The sequence below is a fragment of the Pteronotus mesoamericanus genome, unplaced genomic scaffold (genome assembly GCF_021234165.1).
Source record: "Pteronotus mesoamericanus isolate MK-2021 breed Mesoamerican mustached bat unplaced genomic scaffold, CSHL_Meso_final contig_116, whole genome shotgun sequence".
Classification (NCBI taxonomy): domain Eukaryota; kingdom Metazoa; phylum Chordata; class Mammalia; order Chiroptera; family Mormoopidae; genus Pteronotus; species Pteronotus mesoamericanus.
In genome coordinates, this window is record NW_026555027.1 from 6,366,827 (window position 1) to 6,385,160 (window position 18,334).

The window sequence follows — 18,334 nt, forward strand, 5'->3', positions numbered from 1 at the left end:
AAATCACTCCCATTGGACCAGAACTTTCTTACCTTAACAATAAACTATGTTCGCATACTTTATTCACCAGAGTTAGCTAGAACCAATTTTTAAAATATTCCAAAAATCCTATCTACAGAAAAGTAAAATTCCCACATTTGACATGCTTTAGTTATTTTATAATTTTTTTCAAGTATAAGTAGTTTTAAATACAAAATTTAAGAGGAAGTCAATGCTTTGAGAAACAGAAGAAATATGTTGTTCTTTCCTACATAAATGTTAAGAATAAATCTTTTGGCTAGATGAGATTTAAGTATCTATCAGACATGTAGAAGGTAGCCATTTACTTCCTTTTAATAGGTTTTTTTTTTAAGATTTTATTTATTTTCAGAGAGAGCGGAAAGGAGGGAGAAAGAGGGAGAGAAACATCAATGTTGGAGAAATACATCTATCCGTTGCCTCTCACATGCCCCAACTGGGGATCTGGCCAACAACCCAGGCACGTGCCCTAACAGGGAATCAAACTGGTGACCTTTTGGTTCACAGGCTGGCACTCAATCCACTGAGCCACACCAGCCAGGGCTAATAGTTTATATTTTATTGTATTTTTTCCCACTATTTATCCTCCCTCATACCCTCTCCCACCTCTCCCCACTCCCCTTCTCCTGCCATTCCCTTCTATTACAGCTCTTCATAACAAGGGGTGGGGGCTCCAGTCCCCTGAACAAAGCAATCAACCAATCAGGGAGGGGCCGAGAACTTATGAACCTACTTAAAACAAACCATCTCAACTTACCCTGAGATTCTGGTAGCCATATCCAATAAAATGCTCCTCCATTCTAACTGCTCAAATCTCCAAATCCGTGCTGTTCCATCTCTGCTACCACTTAAAAACCTTAAAATATTCAAAAAAGACATTATACTCACACAGATGCCACCAACAGTTACAGTTAAAATCACGAGTTAAAAAAAAAAATTTTAATGTAGTTATCCTGACTGCAGGTGAGTCAGAGTGTTAGGGTATATCCAAATGGAAACAATCTGGTTTGCTATGATTTGCCTGGCTCTATGACATAAAACACTCAAACTCAATCAATAGCTTGTCAAATACATTGGCTTTGAGAAGACAATAAGCACCTGGAGAGGGGGAAAAATAGGAAGAATTAAAGACACGGGAAAATTATTGTAGTAAAAGTTCCATTCTAAGCATCTTAACTCTCAACTCAAGTTAATTCATGCTGGCCACTGTGTAAAAATAATCTTTTAACAAAGTGTTAGAAACTGTAGATTAGGAAAGGCAACTGAGAGACATTGGGAATCATAAAAAAAGGTATAATTTAAGTGATAATTTCATTTCAGGATACAGCACAATAGTTGATAAGAAATGATTTAACCACTCAAATATAAGAAATTTCACATAATTTTTCCGTAAATCAAAAATTTAGCCAATTTAAGTCTAAAGGAGACTTATACTTGGGTCACAGGAGACACAGAAACCACAATTCTAAAAACCTTTATTTCATGTGTTTCCCACTGCCCCAGGCACTTTTCATTCAATTAATATACTATGTACTAGTAAGTACCTGCAATATACAAAGTGACACATTAGCTATACTAATAAGCAGCATGGTATGTACGCCTAAAAACATAAGCACAAATATAAACACACTTACCGATCACCGTTGTTACAAAATTGGATACTATCAACTTTATCCTAAATCCAGGCAAAAAAAACAAACACAAAAGTCATCATTTGCACACTTTGTAAACAAAGAAACAAAAAGCAGTTTTAGAGCTAGAAGCACATTTAGTTTAGAGAAAGAAATTTGTGCATGTGCTGCTTAGCCCTGTTATTCAAACATAACATACACACTGAAGTGCAAGAATGTATAAATCTAACAGGACTACTAAGACATAACTCTTGTCTCAAAGACACATGCAGTAAAATATTTGTAGAAAAACTGATATATGTGTAAAGTGATCAAAATATAAAGATTTAAGCAGCTGAAAACAAGGCTGAATATGCATGTTTTATGATTTATACACAAAAATTTTTTTCTTTTAAAGTGATTCAAATCTATGTTTATCGAACAACCTCACAAAACTTTGTTCAGGAGAAAACATGACCTGACTACTAACCAGTATTCCAGAATACTGAGTTATATATCTTACCATACATTAATAAAACAGCACTCTAATCGTGTGAGCTTGTTTAAAATAAATAGGCCCACCTGAACCTAACCTACCCAAATCAACTGTCATAATCAACATTCTGAACTTAAAGCTGAAATAACCATTGGAAAATAGCAGCACTGTCAAGGTACTACCTAAGTTGTTAATATCCTTCACCTTTAAATACAATCCCTCCTATAATTAAGTTAAAATTAGAATCCATATCAATTTCTGTTAGCAGTATTTTACTATAAACCAACAGGAATATTATTTAAATTAATCTACAGAATTTTAAAACATTAATACTTACAGTGTGGCTTTCAAGTTCTGCTATTTTTTCAGGTGCTTCAAAACCCAAAAAATACATTCTGATTACATGATCAGTACTACCAGTAGCCAAAAACATACCACCTGAAATACAATGTTAAGGTTTAAAAATCCAGTTTGTAACAACTATCTGCACAAACCAAATTTCTATATTAAATTCAGAACTTTTATTACAAAAGTTAATCTCAACAGATCCATTTTCCAATTCACTATATAAAGACATTTTAAAATTAATATAATGTAGTGTGGTATTAGGTTTATAATAATATATTTGTTCTTTGTCCCCATTTATGGCAAAGAGCTCCTAAAACCTTTGGAATTTCCTAAGTGATAAGAGTGATAAAGGTGTCTTGATACTCTTAACAAACCCATTTCAACCACACCAGAGTTTACATTAACCAGGTGATTTTTAGAAAGCACCTGGGGTGGGGGAAGGAGGGGGTGCGCTCGCTGTTGACTGCCAGGAGGACCGACCATGTGAACAGAGGATTTTAACGTTCAGTCCAACCTCTGGGGAGGGAGGAGGAGGAGAGCTGAATCAATCGCCATGGCCAGTGACTTACTCAATCATGCCTATGTAAGGGAGCCTCCTTTATAAAAACCCACAAAGACAGAATCAGAGAGCTTCAAAGGAGTCGTCTGTGGAAACCTCCAATCTAGTTAGTCAGAAGCACAGGTGACAACCTGGTCTGAAGCGTGAAGTGGGGGGAAGGAGAATCATGTAAGATCGAACTCTTAACCTGTGGAATCTCTCACTATTCTTCAGGTAGATAGTATCAGAACTGGGTTCAACTGTAGGACACCCAGCTGGAGTGGAGCATTATTTGGTGGTGCTGAGGAAAAACAAAATCTGATGGGGCTTTAATTTTTAAAAGTTAATTCAATCTGGAAATGTTCACTACTGTCCTCTGCTTTATTAGTTGTGGCAATGGCCTTAAGTGCTGCTGCTCTAAAAATGTTTGGCAAAAGGGGCTCTCCTTTCTAGACAACTTAACATACCTAAACCTAGTTATGGAATATGAAGTTCACTTGTTGAAGTTTTCAGGCTTTTGTAGGGGAAAAAATCCTTGACCACTCCTAAACAGTAAGGTTAGCACACAAGAGCACTGTGCAAGAAAAGAAATGGGGAATAATTTCACCAACATGTGTGGGGAACAAATTTAAACTACAAAAAAATATACAGTATAGCCTGTTAAAAGAAAATCACAATCTTGGTATAGCATAACACGTGGGCACATGTGCAGGAATCGTGGGTGTGGATACCTTGAGCCTCCTGTTGGCCAGCTACCTCTTCTATCATTCCCTGATTACTAATCAAAATCAGAAAAAGGCAGGATAAAGAATAAAGGAGTAAAAGACCAAGAAAAGGCCAATAAAATGAACATCACAAATTAAACCTAATGAAATGAACATAAGTCACTTTCTATCGGATAAAGGCTTTTTAGCAATAATGTGGTCATTAAACAAATGCTAAAATAAAACTAAGTACTTACCAACACTAAAAGAAGAACAAAGCATCTGAACGCCTGGTCTAGGCTTTTCAGTGAACTTCAAGGGACGTGGACTTTAAAAGACCATGTTTTAAAATTCATTAGTTTTAAACATTAAAGTGATTTAAACATTGATTTTAAGCTAGCATATTTAAATATTATAACGTTATTTCTCTAGTGCTTCACAGGACACCAAATATTTCCACATATGCTATTATTGCTGGATGGATTTTAGAAGACTGCTTAATTCCCATCTTCATGCTCAACTACTACAAAGGAAGCGCAGGCCTACCAACCCCAATCTTGCAACTGAGGTGACTACAGCTCAGAGAGACCATCATCAAGGCTGCAGAGCAGGGCATGAAACTACCAGGGCATAGAACTGTCCATGAAAAAAAAATGCAAGCCACACATGTAACTTTAAATTTTTTAGTAGCAAGATTAAAAGGAGATGAAATTAGTTTTATTTCATTTAACCCAATATATCTGAAATACCACAATGTTAATAACTTTTTAATAAGAACTTTTATTTTTTATTTATTGATTTTAGAGAGAGAGAAAAGGAGAGAGGGAAATATAAACTTGATCCACTTACTTATGCATTCAATGGTTGATTCCTGTATGTGCCCTGACTAGGGGTCAAACCTACAAACTTGGCATAATGGGACAACATTCTAACCAACTGAGCTGCCCCACCAAGGCCTTTAATGAGAACTTTAGATTCTTTCTTTCACATTAAATCTCTGAAATCTTTAAAGTATACTGGACATTTATAATACATCTCAATTTTAATGTTTTCATCAAATATTCAGTTCTCATAGCTGAAAATTAAATTCACATACTCAAGTGGTTTGAAACATACTTAAGTTTTGTAATAACTGAATCAAGTATCAGTTTTTATTTAAATTAATCCAGTTCCTCAATTATACTAGCCACATTTGAAGTGCTAGATAGGTACATGTGGCTAATGGATACTATATTGAACAGCAAACGTTCTAAATCCAGGTCTTCTGATTCTTAAATGATCCTGCCTGAACTTCTATGTATCTAATTATACATTTCTAACATTTTTCAAATGTTTCACATACATCCTATCTCATTTTTTCCACAAAAACATGCCCACTAAGATAGAATAGCTATGTTCCTTTTACATATCCAACTATCTAAATAGAAAATTATAAAAAGTAGTCAATATGGCACACATGCTGTATATAATAAAAATTAAGTTTAGCCCTGACTGGTGTGGCTCAGTTGGTTGGGTATCAGCCTGCAAAGTGAAGGGTCACAATTCCTGCTCAGGACACAGTCCTGGGTTGCAGGTTCAGTCCCCATCGGGGCACATGCAGGAGGCAACTGATAAATGTTTCTCTCCCTCTCTTTCCCTCTCTCTAAAAATAAATAAATAATTTTTTTAAAAAAAAATAAGTTCAAAAGTAAAAAGGCAACCACCATCTGTAATTTCTCTTTATAACCAGGCTTCATTAGACTAAATGATAACATTATTCAAAAAAGAAAACTTCTTGCATGATTAAAGTTACTCACCTGAATTTCAGGGATTCTAAATCCCACTGCCAGAAACAAACTGTCCCATCAGCACCAGTAGAGACCATGTACCTCTGAGAGCCTTTGGCCATAGGGCTAAACTAAAAAGCAATAAGATATACAACTCAATTTCCTGAGCTTCTACGGAAGTTGTAGTTTAAACAGTTTTTCAAAGTTAACGTCAACTGACAATCTAAAATATAAGAAATGCAAAAATGAAAGTGACATTATAGTGAAAGCATGACCTATAAAAAAAGCCTCTCTCTACATTAACTTATAAATGTTAATATGATCTCAGTAAAAGATTATTTTTAAAACTAATAAACAAGAGTCAGAAAAATTTTTACAAAGAGAAAGTAAAGATCTAGTCCTGTCAATATGAAAGCATATCACCAAGCCTCAAAAATCAAAACTATGGGGCACAGTAAGTACATTAACAAAACAACCAATAAAAAAAATGTAATTCCAAAATGGGCCCTAATACCACTTACGATAAAGGTACCAACTCAAAGCAGCTGGAGAAACAACGAAGAACGGTAAAGGGACAACGGCGCAGCAACCCGGGGGAGAACGCGGGACCTACCCTCCAGACTGCACGCCCGAACCAATTCCAAGTGAATCACAACCACCTGAACTTATTTTTTTAAGACCATAAAAGTATTTGAAGAAAATACAAGAATTATATTGTAACTTCAAAATAGGGCTAACATTTGTATTTAATAAATGGCAATGCCCTATTGTCAATTGTGCTATACAAACAAGCCAGAGAAAGTTTGATCTGGTCATGAGATATTCCAGAAGGCTTACAGGATGAAGAGGAAAATACAAAGAAATCAAGAAACACACACCAGGCAAAGAAATAATATGAACAACAGTACAAACATGATAGAGAATCTGGTATGTGATAGCAAATGGAAAAACCTATATAACTAAAGTGTTCATTTTTGGAAGTGGTGCTGAAATGGGTAGAGAACCTGGGCCCAAAAACAGCAACTGTGGGGTAACTGTAGTTCTCAAATAAAACACTGAAGGCAACTGAAAGACTGCCTTCAGTAAGACAGCAATATACACTAGTGATTGAAAAGAAACAGGCAAGATAAAGAGCCAAGAACTGATCCAGTCAATCCAATTAACCTAAGAGCCTTAACCTTATTAACCTTTCCTTCTTCCTCTAGAATGAGGAGGAAAACCAGAAAGAAGCAACAAACCTTGCTGACTCATGAGACATTCATAAGGAGCTTGGCAAAGGAAAACCATTAGCAGAAGAGGAAGAATCGGTTTTGGCAGTTTTTTAGAAGATTCACATAGTTATCCTTACATCTCAGAAAGTATAGTTTATAATCTTTTGTTTTTTAAGATTTTATTTATTTACTTTTAGAGAGAGAAAAAGAGAGGAAGAGAGGGAGAAAAAGAGAGGAAGAGAGGGAGAAAAACATCAATGTGTGAGAGACATTGATCAGTTGCCTCGCACACACCCCTGATTGGGAATCTGGCCCACAACCCAGGCATGTGCCCTGACTGGGAACTGAATCAGTGACCTTTCAGTTCTCAGGCTGGCTCTCAATCCAATGAGCCACATCAGCCAGGGCTATGATCTGTTTTATGATTTTTTTCCCCAAGGTCATACACTTTTTTAAGGGAGGTAGGATTTAACCTATAACTTTTTCGAAGAAGCTTCTTCCAAGCTTCGTCTCTTCAAGTATACAAAATGAAGGGTAGCAATGTTGAAAGTGACTGTTTAAATGTAAATTCTAGAACATGGACCAATAGTGAGTTTAAATATATTTCAGCAAATTTTAATTAGCTTATAAAAATCCACAAGTTTTAAAAGGAGAAAACCATTAACCATTCATCAGCTTCTAACTGACTGATTTCGTATCCATTAAGCCTTTATACAAAGTTCTAACCACATTACATATTTATCAAATCATCCTTCCAAGAATCATGGAACTATGATTAATTATATTTTTTCTTGATTACTAAATTTAAAATAGAGCATATAATTACTAAGCATCTTACTATTTCTCATCTCCAGAGAGAAGCTTTAAAGAAAAAGGAGCTAACGCACGAATACGTCCACAAACACTAGTTTACCTGTAAAGACGTAATTGACCCAGTGTGTCCTTGGAGCACAGCCACGGGGGCGCAGGTTCTCAGGCACCACACTCTGATTATTTTATCACAGCTCCCTGCAGCAATCATTGTATTCTCATAGTTTACTGCCATATCTGAAATTTCTGCAGAATGACCTCTTAATGTGGATAATAGGCGACCATTGTGTGTTGACCAAATCTTCACCAAACAATCATCTGATCCCTAAGAAAAAATACACCCAAAATAAATGTTAATACAGAACTCTTTTACCATTTAAGAAATACCATTCACATGTCACTCAAGTATCTGTAACTATTCCTCTTTGCAACTGTAGAATACTCCGTAGACTGACTCATGCTGAGAACACTTACAGCAGTTTTTAAAATCAAACAATGTCTACATAAGGTACTGTGAAGTTTTCATTTTAATGAATCAGACTATATTATAAACACTATCTTCTCAAAATTCTCTGCCCAGTAATAAGTCCATCTGCAAGTTCATGGCTCACCTATTTCAGCAATAATAGTTAAATATCAATTTAGTTCACATGAAGCTAAATAATTTTATGAGTGTTAGGACAGATCCACATTTCAGAGGGTGAGATACAAGAGTGGTTGTTTCCAAACACAACTTAAAATAATAGGACGAGCACCCTCATTTTAAATAACCAAACAACAGAGTCTAAAATTTATAGTACCAGCATTTTGCAAATAGTGAGTATCTACTCTGAATCTCACAACTGAGAAATAAAATTTGAACTTTTTTTTTTTTTTAAAGAGAGAGAGTGAGAGAGAGAGAGAGAGAGAGACATGGATTTGTTGTTCCACTTACTTATGCATTCATTGTATGTGCCCTGACCCAGGATCAAACCCACGTCCTTGGCAGATCAGAAGTGCTCTAACCAACCGAGCTACCCAACCAGGGCCTAAAATTTGAACTTTTTGCCCATCCCAATTTTCCCTTACGATATTAAAAATGTAAGTCAAATTATAATAGTTACATATAGTTTTATAGTAATTATAAAATATTTCAGTGTTCAAGTAATCAGTCAATTTCCCTGGATCAGTGAGTACTCAAAGTGACTATGGGTCACCTGGAAAGATTTAAATATTTGTGTGAGGGGTTTTGGTTCGATTGTGATTAATACACATAGAGGAAATAAACCTAATTCAGTAAATCTAGAATGGGCTGAAGAAGTATTAGGCATGTATACATTTAAGCATCCTTGATGATCATGCCCAAGAACCACTGCTCTAAATCACTCTCTCACAACCACCATACAAGGCCTGACTATCTACATCTGAATCACTTGGGACACCAGATAAAAATGCAAGTTTACAGGCCCCACACCACACCTAGTGAGTCAAAATCCCTGAGAATGGGAAACACGGAATCTATGTGTTTTAAAAGATTTCTTAGAATATTCTGACGAACACCAAAGTGCTCCAGATGGTAACAAATTGAGTTTAAAATGTTAACTCACTGTAAAGATTCTATGTCCTGTCCTATCAAATGCTACACAGTAAACAGCAGATAGATGTCCAAGAATCCTTCTGTGCATTTTTATATGCTGGTACATAGTTCCTGGAAATGCTGTGCTAAAAGTGGAACACCCTGTGAGTTGTTTGCCTCGATGTATCTCCACTAGGAAATAAAAACAACAAAAATGGTTAAGGGGGCGCCAGTATGTAAAAAGCTAAGAAAAACTCCAAAACAAAAATCTATGTTCAAGAAATCCTAAGGACACAAGTTTCTTCTCAGTTCTGTTCTATTATAGTCACTGGTATAGACCTTTTTAATAATAAAAATGTTTTTCATTAATTTTTATTAATTTTAGTATTTTAGGAAAACAAATTTGAAAATTGATCCTTGTTATTACTGAGACAATGCTACTATCAGTATTTCCTTTAAAATTTTAAGATGGCAGTTACAAAGTTGGTCTAGAAATTAAAGGAATGGTTTCAGGCATCTAAAAGGCCAGGCTCACTTACCAAGATTTGGTGGGGAACCGTAATTCACTGGCATTTCAGGAGGTCTTCCTCTATGAAGAGCAGCAAAGGCAGAGCCCTTCCAAACTGTGTGCCTGCAGTCTTTAAAATGAATTTTAGATACACATAAAATCTTGAAAGTTAACCCCAAGAAAGATTTTATAGAATACTTACGTATATTTTAATAAACTGTTTATTCAAAATTTTACCAACTAATATACTTTAACAGAAAAGCCCTATAAGTTTATTAGACTATTTCTGAAGGAAAAAAAATTTAAGACATCTCAGATACAACAACAACAACTAACATTGTGTAGCACTTTACAATTTACAAAGTGCTTTCCACATACATTATCTCATGGAATCCTCACAACAACCCTGTGAGGTAGGTATTGATCGCCAATTTACAAGTGAGGTAACTGAGGCTCAAAGGTTCCAGGACCTTTAAAGAGATCCACTGCAAATGATTAATCAAGATAGACCACAAAACCAGATCTTTTGACTCCAAGTCCCATTCAATGCCAAATAAATTTTTATTTTTCAAAGTAGACTTATACCATACAACATTAACGATAAAAAGTCTTAATCACAACTGATCCCACTTTCAAAAACAAAAATTTTTGTAAGGAAAATTTTAATTTCTTTGATTCATATGAAGATCCTTGATTTAATTAACTACTTACATGTTATTAGGTTTTAAAATTAATTTTCGCCAATATTACTATGACTTTAATCTCCTTCGGAAATACTGACAAAATTAAATGGCTTTCCTCTTGTTTAAGGGTGATAGCTGATCTTTACACAAGAGCACATATGTAGAATATATGAGTCTGAACACTAATTCTAAAGTCCCATCCCTCTTTGACCTACCAGCAAATATACTTAAAAAAAAAAAATGTCTGCCCCTCTATAGGGAGGAGTAGCAGAACAGAGATTATTCTGTGCTAGAAATTAGGTTCTTCACAACTAAGAGGACGGGAAGGAAGATATTCTACTAAACCTCTACTGAGCCTCGGGTGCCCCAAACTAACAGGCATATTGTTTTACATAAAAGGATTCATTACTACTATCATGATCAAAGAGCAGTTACCAGGCATCCTCCCATGGCACTAGTACAAAACAAACAGAGAAATATGGTCCCTACCCTAGGACAGCTTGCTGAAGTCTCTTCTAAGGTCTGCCAGTTCTAAAGCAGTGCTCATCACAAAACGACATTGAGCTTGACACAAGTAAAGAAAACAGGCTACCCAGGCAACTACTATATAACAACCTAAAACAGAATAATTACAAGGTAAATAGGAACACAGAAAAAGGAAGAATGTGAACAGTTTCCTAATTCAAGCCACAGTGTGGCATGGCCATAGAGCACAAAGAAACAACTAATGCTGACAAACCAGTCTGGCATGGAACCAAGAGGGAGGGTGGTTCTTTCTCAGTCAAGCTTTATACTGGTGGTACATCTAAAGGCAGCATCACATCAGCAACAGATCTTAAAAATAATCATGGGGGATGAACTTGACGTATGCTCAGGATCAGAAGAGCCAACATTCTTGCCCATTAGCAGTTAAGCCATGTTGTATACATAGATCATATCACATACATATACTTAGTCTAAGTGATTTATACCAAGCTAACAGAAAAAGAACAGCAATTCCAACAGTTTGCTACCACATAACTTAGCAAAAAAATTAAGTTGGTGAAAAGAGAACCATGCAATTATACATTTTGGATGCTTGTTTTCAAACTGCTACCGAATTTAGAAAATCACTTCCCCTTTATAACAAAGGGCTTTCAAAGATCTAAATATTAAATGAAATACTTCTAGCATTTAAAGAGTTTATTAGACACGTACAATTACATTCAATGAAGTTATAGGTGAGCTACAAAATGGAAAATTAAGAACTCACATCAATAAAACCTCAAACACATCTCAGAATTGAAACTTTTTAGCTTAACATCTATACCTTCATCATTTTTTTTAAATGCAGAAGGACCCATTAAACACTTATGTCATAAAATTCAATGTCTATGCTAAATGCAGAGAATTTTATAGTCCACAGTACGGTGTATAGTTACATATCACCTTTCTTCCACAATGCTCACATTACTTCACAATTATAGTAATTATTAAGCTAGTAATACAAAGCAGAACACTTCTTCAAATTAAGGTACCTTTTGCTGTACGTAGCAAAGACTGCCTTCCTGCACCAAGTAAAGAAGTGACTCTTGAAATACTGGGTGGAATTTCTTTATCCAACATGGGACCGATGCGCTGGCAGATTTGCAACAGATGATCAGGAGCCACATGCTTATTGGACAAGACCTGATTGGAAAGCAAGTTTTAAAAAAATTTTATAATAGCATCAAAAATATTAAATACTTAGGGATAAGTCTGACAAAATATGAAAAACATGTAAAATGCAAACTATAAAAACAATGCTGAGAAAAATAAAAGAAGATTTAAATAAATGGTAGTTTAATGTATAGATTCAAAGCCATCCCAAAATCCCAGAACATTTTTGTAGAAATTGGTAATTTCAATCTAAAATTAATACGCAAATGCAACAACCTAGAAAAGCCAAAATAGCTTTTAGAAAAACAAAGTTGGGAGCTAACAATACTTGACTTCATGACTTGTTATATAAAGATGACTCATTTTTGACAAAGATTCAAAGGAGAGAAGATAATCTTTTCAACAAATGGGACTGAAATAATTGGATATCCATTTGCCAAAAAAAGTTGCTTTGATCCAGATATCGCACCATAAACAAAAACTATCTCAAGACAGGTCATTGATTTAAATGTCTAATCTAAAACCATAAAACATGTAATAAAAGGAAAAACTGGAGAAAATCTTTATGGCCTCAGATTAGGCAAATATTTCTAATATGACACCAAAAGCACAATCCACACAAAAATTAATAAACTGGACTTCATCAAAACTAACTATTTCTGCCTTGACTGGTGTGGTTCAGTGGACTGCGTGCCGGCCTGTGAACCAAAAGGTTGCTAGTTTGATTCCCAGCCAGGGCACATGCCTGGGTTGCAGGCCAGGTCCCTAGTTGGGGGCATGCGAGAAGCAACCAATCAATGTATCTCTCGCGCATCGGTGTTTTTCTTCCTCTCTTCTCCCACTCTTTCCCTCTCTCTAAAAATAAATAAAATCTTTTAAAAAAGAAACTCCTGGGGTTTTTTTCAAAAAACATTGTTAAAAAAATAAAAAGACAAGCCACAGAATAAAATATTTGCAAAGCACTTATCTGATAAGGGCTTGAAAAATTCAACAATTAAAGAAAAACTTTTTTAAAATGGGCAAAAGATTCAAACAGACATTTCACCAAAGAAGATATATAGATGGCAACTAAACACATGAGAAGATGCTCAACATCACTGGCAACTGATGAAATACAAATTAAAAACATGAGGTATCACTGCACACCTAAAATGGCTAAAATTAAAAAGACTGACCAGATCAAGACTGGCAACAATGTGGAGACACTGCTTGTAGACATAAATAATACAATCACTTTGGAAAACAGTTGGGCACATAACACCTATCATATTATCCAGCTACTCTAATCCTAATTATTTGCCCAAGAAAATGAAAGCACATGTCCATATAAAGGTTTGTAAACAGCTTTTTAAAAGCTGAAGAGTGGTCACAACTCAAAATGTCCATTAACAGGTGACTATGAAAACACACATTATTTTGCATTGTACAATGGAATACTATTTCAGAAATTAAAAAATGAACTATTAATAACAAAAAAGGACACAGATGACTCTCAAAATAATTATGCTCAAAGAGGGCATAAAAGGAGTGCACACTGCCCTGGCTGGTGCGCTCAGTGGATTGAGCACCAGCCTGAGAACTGAAAGTTCATCAGTCCGATTCCCAGTCAGGGCACAGGGCCAGACTGCAGGTCAGGTCCCCAGTAGGGGGCGTGTGAGAAGCAACTGATCAATGGTATTTCTCATACACATGGCTGTTTCTCTTTTTCTCCCTCCCTTCCTCTCTCTCAACACATAAATAAACCTTTAAAGAAAGAGTACACACTGTATGATTTCATTAATATTCAAGTTCACAAAATGCAAAATTAATATATAGTTAGAGCAAGCAGATCAGAGATTGCTGGAGGCAGCGGGAGAAGCAGGAGGAATCACAAAGGGATAGAGAACAACTTTTGAATGTAATAGATATGTAACACCCAAATTAATCAACTTCAACACTTTGTAAATATGTGAGGTTTCTTTTTTTTAATTATTTACTGATTAGAGAGAGGGAGGAAGGGGGGAGAGAGAAAAACATCGATTTGTTGTTCCACTTATTTATGCATTCATTGGTTGCTTCCTGTATGTGCCCTGACTGAGGCTTGAACCCCCAACCTTGGCGTATCGGGACAACACTCTAACCATCTGAGCTACCTGACCAGGGAATTTGTGCAGTTTATTGCATGTCAATTATACCTCAGAAAAACAAGAATAATAATGTGTAAGTTTAACTCATGAATATGCCTGATATCTGATATGAATGTATGTGGCATTACTCCAGATTTTCTCGGTTGTGATGCTAACAGCATTTGAGAACAAACCATCAGTGCACAGGACTGCCCCCCACTCAGGACAGAGGGTATTCCTGGCTCTCTTCCACTAATGCCAACAGCGCTCCCGCACTACTCCAGCACCAACAATGCCCCATTTTCAAACTCCCTAAGAAGCACCGCTCCAGAGAAAATGTAAATGTAGTTGTAACTCTTACTTTTGGTTTTCAATCATGAATCTAAATATAAAATAAACATGGATTCAATATCAAGTTTTTGCTAATAAGCCCTGGAGCAGAAAATATCTTCAATTTTTCACCCTTACATTTCCCATCTTGACAGCTATTCCAAGGCAAAACTCAAAAAATATATCAAAGCTCAGAGAGACATCAAAAAGTGTTTATTACTAATTAGCACTCTGTAATTCAAATTGTGAGTACGTAAAAGTCCAAAAAATATAGTAATTAGCTCATCACAGGAGGGGAAAGAAAGATAGGCGGAACTAGAAGGTAATTCCAATAGAAACCAAGAAAATTAGAGATCTAAGAACTTGTCAGTAATGCAAATTTAAAAATAACACTGATCAGCCTAAACAATATATCTAAAAGGCTTAAATATTTAAGATAAATTGACAGTGGGCAATGGCAACATGATTTTTATAACGGGGAAAATCACTCATTTCTATCCTAATAGTTTGCTTTGAGATTTCCACTATTCAGGTGGGTACAGAACTTATACAGCTGACTTGGAGTTCTCAGGTTACACAATCAAGCCTACCTAAGAATGGAGACTTGTTTTTGAAGATCAGATATAAAAGGTATGGATAAAAAGAACTTTTCTAGATAGAAAAAGTACGGATAGAAGATTTTAAACAGACTGCTTCCCAGTGCTAGACATGATCTTACTTTCTCTCTTAAATGATCTAAAAGGAGAACTTTACAAACATGCATATTATACTCACTGCCTCGATGCCACAAAACTAATCATTAAAACAGATGGCTTCAACATAGTTTGGGCAATGTCCAGATACATTAATCCCATGCAGCAGCTGTAATTTCCCTAAAGAGAGAGAGAGTCCTTGCAAATTTCTGAGGATTCTAAGAAAAGCACCAAAGATCAGAGGTGGGGCAGAATTACCCTATTTTTCTATAAAATAAAGTGCATCTGGAAATTAATTTTTGGTTCTAGTTCCAAAAAGAGGCAACAAAAATAATCAATAGATAATGTTTCTGGATTATTAAAATAGTATATTGACCAAATCAATGGAGTAATCTTCCTTATTTTCAGTCCTAGACAAGAATGAAAGAACAGCCTCTATTCAGCCAACTCCCATGAGTAAGCCAGTTAAACAAGGTCCCAGGAGTGAGGCCAGAATTAAGTCTCTACAACAGTCAAATAGCCAATCTCTCTACCATCTTGTTTTTTTGTAGCCATACGCAGCCTCACAAACTTTTTCAGCCAAAACCCTAGGATCACTTTATTACTATCAGTACCACCAAATACTACTGTGAACTTGAGCCTCTTTCAAGTCCAGGAGTTACAGAAAGTGATAGTAGGATCTAGATAATCTGATTAATTGGAAAGTTATGAGAGAAAAATAACTTTTTCTGTAAAGTTTGATATGCTGTAATCTAATCGGGATCTACAATAAATATTTAATGCATTTCATATGTGCCTGTCTGACTGTTAACTTTCTCTAAAATTAAACTTCACAATGGTGAGTATATAAGTGAACTATAATATATTACAATTCTTATGCAACAAAAAGTACAGTACAGCCCTCACCAGGTGGCTCAGTTGGTGGGAGCATCATCCCATGCACCAAATGCTGGCGGGATCAATTCCAGCTCAGGGTACATACCTAGGTCCAGTGTATACCAGAGACAACTAATCAATGTTTCTCTCCCTCCGCCACTTCCTTTCTCTCTAAAATCAATAAACATACCCTTGGATGAGGATTTAAAAAGGAAAAAAAAAAAAAAAAAAAAAGAACAGTACAGCCCTGGCCAGGTAGCTTACTCAGTGTTATCCTGGCACACCAAGACTGCGCGTTCAATTCCATGTCAGCGCACATAAAAGACTCAATCAATGAATGCATAAATAAGTGAAACAACCAATCAACGTTTCTCTCTTATGTGCTCTCCAAAAAATCAATAAATAAAAATTGTAAACAGTCAAAACACTGTACTACAGCAACAAAAAGAGGTGACAGAGTGCCCTGGCTGCTGTGGCTCAGTGGACTGACTGCTGGCCTGTAAGCCAGGGGGTTACTGGTTCAATTCCCAGTCAGGGCACATGCGTGGGTTGCTAGCCGGGTCCCTGCTTAGGGCTGTGCAAGAGGCAACCATCAGATGTGTCTCTCACACATCAATGTTTCCCTCCTTCCCTTTCCTCCTCCCTTCGCCTCTCACTAAGAATAAATAAAATCTTAAAAAAAAAAAAAAAAAGTGACAGAGCACTGTCTTTTACACAAAATAAAAATTTGATGTCTTCCTTGCTTAAATAATCCCCCTCAGTCTTGGCCAGGTAAGTAGCTCAGTTGGTTAGAGTAACGTCCCGATGAGCCAAGGTTGCATTCAATCCCCGGTCAGGGTACATAGAAGAGTCAACCAATGAATGTATAAATGAGTGAAGCAGCAGATCAGGGTCTGTCTGTCTGTCTGTCTGTCTGTCTGTCTGTCTCTCTCTCAGATCAATTTATAAAACAATAATTCCCCTCAGTTTCTGATGAGATGGATATTCTTGACCTCTTTTCTATGCTTTATAAAGAAGTGAAAGTTTAGTAGTCAATGGCAGGATAAATATTCTATAGAAGTGAGAGGAGAAAGAGTGTAACACTCAGTTTATACAAAAGGACCTAGGCAGAGAAAAGTCCTAGTGTTAGTGTGAAGATTCTTCACCTAAAAGCATTTACTTACTTTAATGCGGAAGCATTAACCAGGGGCTTCTAGTCAAGATTGTGGCGTAGGCAGACATGGCTTGCCTCTTCACGCAATCACATAAAAATTACAACTAAAATATAGAACCACCATGACTCAGAAACATCAGAAATTGAGTTGAATGGAATTCTGACAACTATGGTATTAAAGAAACCATATCCATCGACACTGGTAGGAGGGACACAGGTGGTGGATAAAAATTCAGAAGGGTTATCTCGGGAGCAAAGAGTCCCAACCCCATACCAGGACCCCAAGCCCAGGGTTCCAGTGCCAGGAAGATAAGTCCCCACAACTTCTCGCTGCAAAAAATCAGCCAAGATTGAATCAATGGAAGAAACTGCTGGAATCCCAAGTAGTTACTCTTAAAAGATCCACACATGGACTCACCTACTCAGGCTCACTCCCTCTGAGCTCCAGCACCAGGGTGGCAGCTTGAAGGGCACCAGTGGCATTTTGGGAGAAGCTGAAGTGTCTGGCATAAGGGCATGCAAAGACCATTGTCCGTTTTCTGACACCTCCTCCAACAGAGCCACAGAACCAGCAGGTTTGTGCCATATTTGAGACTTCATCAACCTTGCTAACACTATCTGACCCACCTTGGAGATCAGGAGAGACTGTGCCACACCCAACTTGGCCCACCCAAGCTGCTTTTCCATATGAACAGCTGTTCTTGGCTCCTGCCTCACAACCTCCTAAACCCTACCAAACAAGCAATAGCTGGCCTCAGTTAGCTATAGGACAGGCCTTCACAGCTTGGAATCTCCAAGCCCAGCATATGTAGGAGCCATCTCAGATTGCTTTATAGCTCAGGCAAAACAAAGGTGGTGGCTAACCTTGGTCTGCACTACCCAGGAAACCCCAGGGCCAGTGTACTCAGTGGACAGCTACAGACCACTGCCACCCTGCCCCTGCACAGCTGATCCTTCACAGAGGGAGCAGGTTGGTTAAGTGGTCACATCCAATCCTTGCAGCTGAATGGCCTGCGTAAATCCCTCCCATTGACCAACCAACAGCAACCAAGGCTCAACTACAAAAGGAGGGTATAATCAGCCTACATAAAAGGCACACCCTGAATATCCAACTTGGGTAATAGGGGAGGCTGTGCCACTGGATCCTACAGGACACATACTACATTAGGCCACACACTACCAAGACAGGGAATCAAAGCAGCTCTACCTAATACATAAAAACAAACACAGGGAGGCTGCCAAAATGAGGAAACAAAGAAACATGGCCCAAATGAAAGAACAGCTCAAAACTCC

At 36.8% G+C, this 18,334-nt stretch overlaps 1 protein-coding gene across 3 annotated transcripts in view; it reads right to left on the minus strand.

Annotated features, from left to right (window-relative positions):
- Nucleotides 1-18,334, minus strand: part of BRWD1 (bromodomain and WD repeat domain containing 1) — a 111,375-nt gene that overhangs the window by 75,377 nt on the left and 17,664 nt on the right. For all 3 annotated transcript variants that reach the window (XM_054578409.1, XM_054578400.1, XM_054578390.1), the window contains exons 5-13: nucleotides 11,765-11,915; nucleotides 9,596-9,694; nucleotides 9,088-9,248; nucleotides 7,605-7,826; nucleotides 5,511-5,611; nucleotides 3,972-4,042; nucleotides 2,462-2,562; nucleotides 1,653-1,693; nucleotides 776-874 (exon numbers count right to left, since the gene is read on the minus strand). In XM_054578409.1, coding sequence (XP_054434384.1) covers nucleotides 776-874; nucleotides 1,653-1,693; nucleotides 2,462-2,562; nucleotides 3,972-4,042; nucleotides 5,511-5,611; nucleotides 7,605-7,826; nucleotides 9,088-9,248; nucleotides 9,596-9,694; nucleotides 11,765-11,915 — 1,046 coding nt within the window. The remainder of the gene's footprint in view (nucleotides 1-775; nucleotides 875-1,652; nucleotides 1,694-2,461; nucleotides 2,563-3,971; nucleotides 4,043-5,510; nucleotides 5,612-7,604; nucleotides 7,827-9,087; nucleotides 9,249-9,595; nucleotides 9,695-11,764; nucleotides 11,916-18,334) is intronic.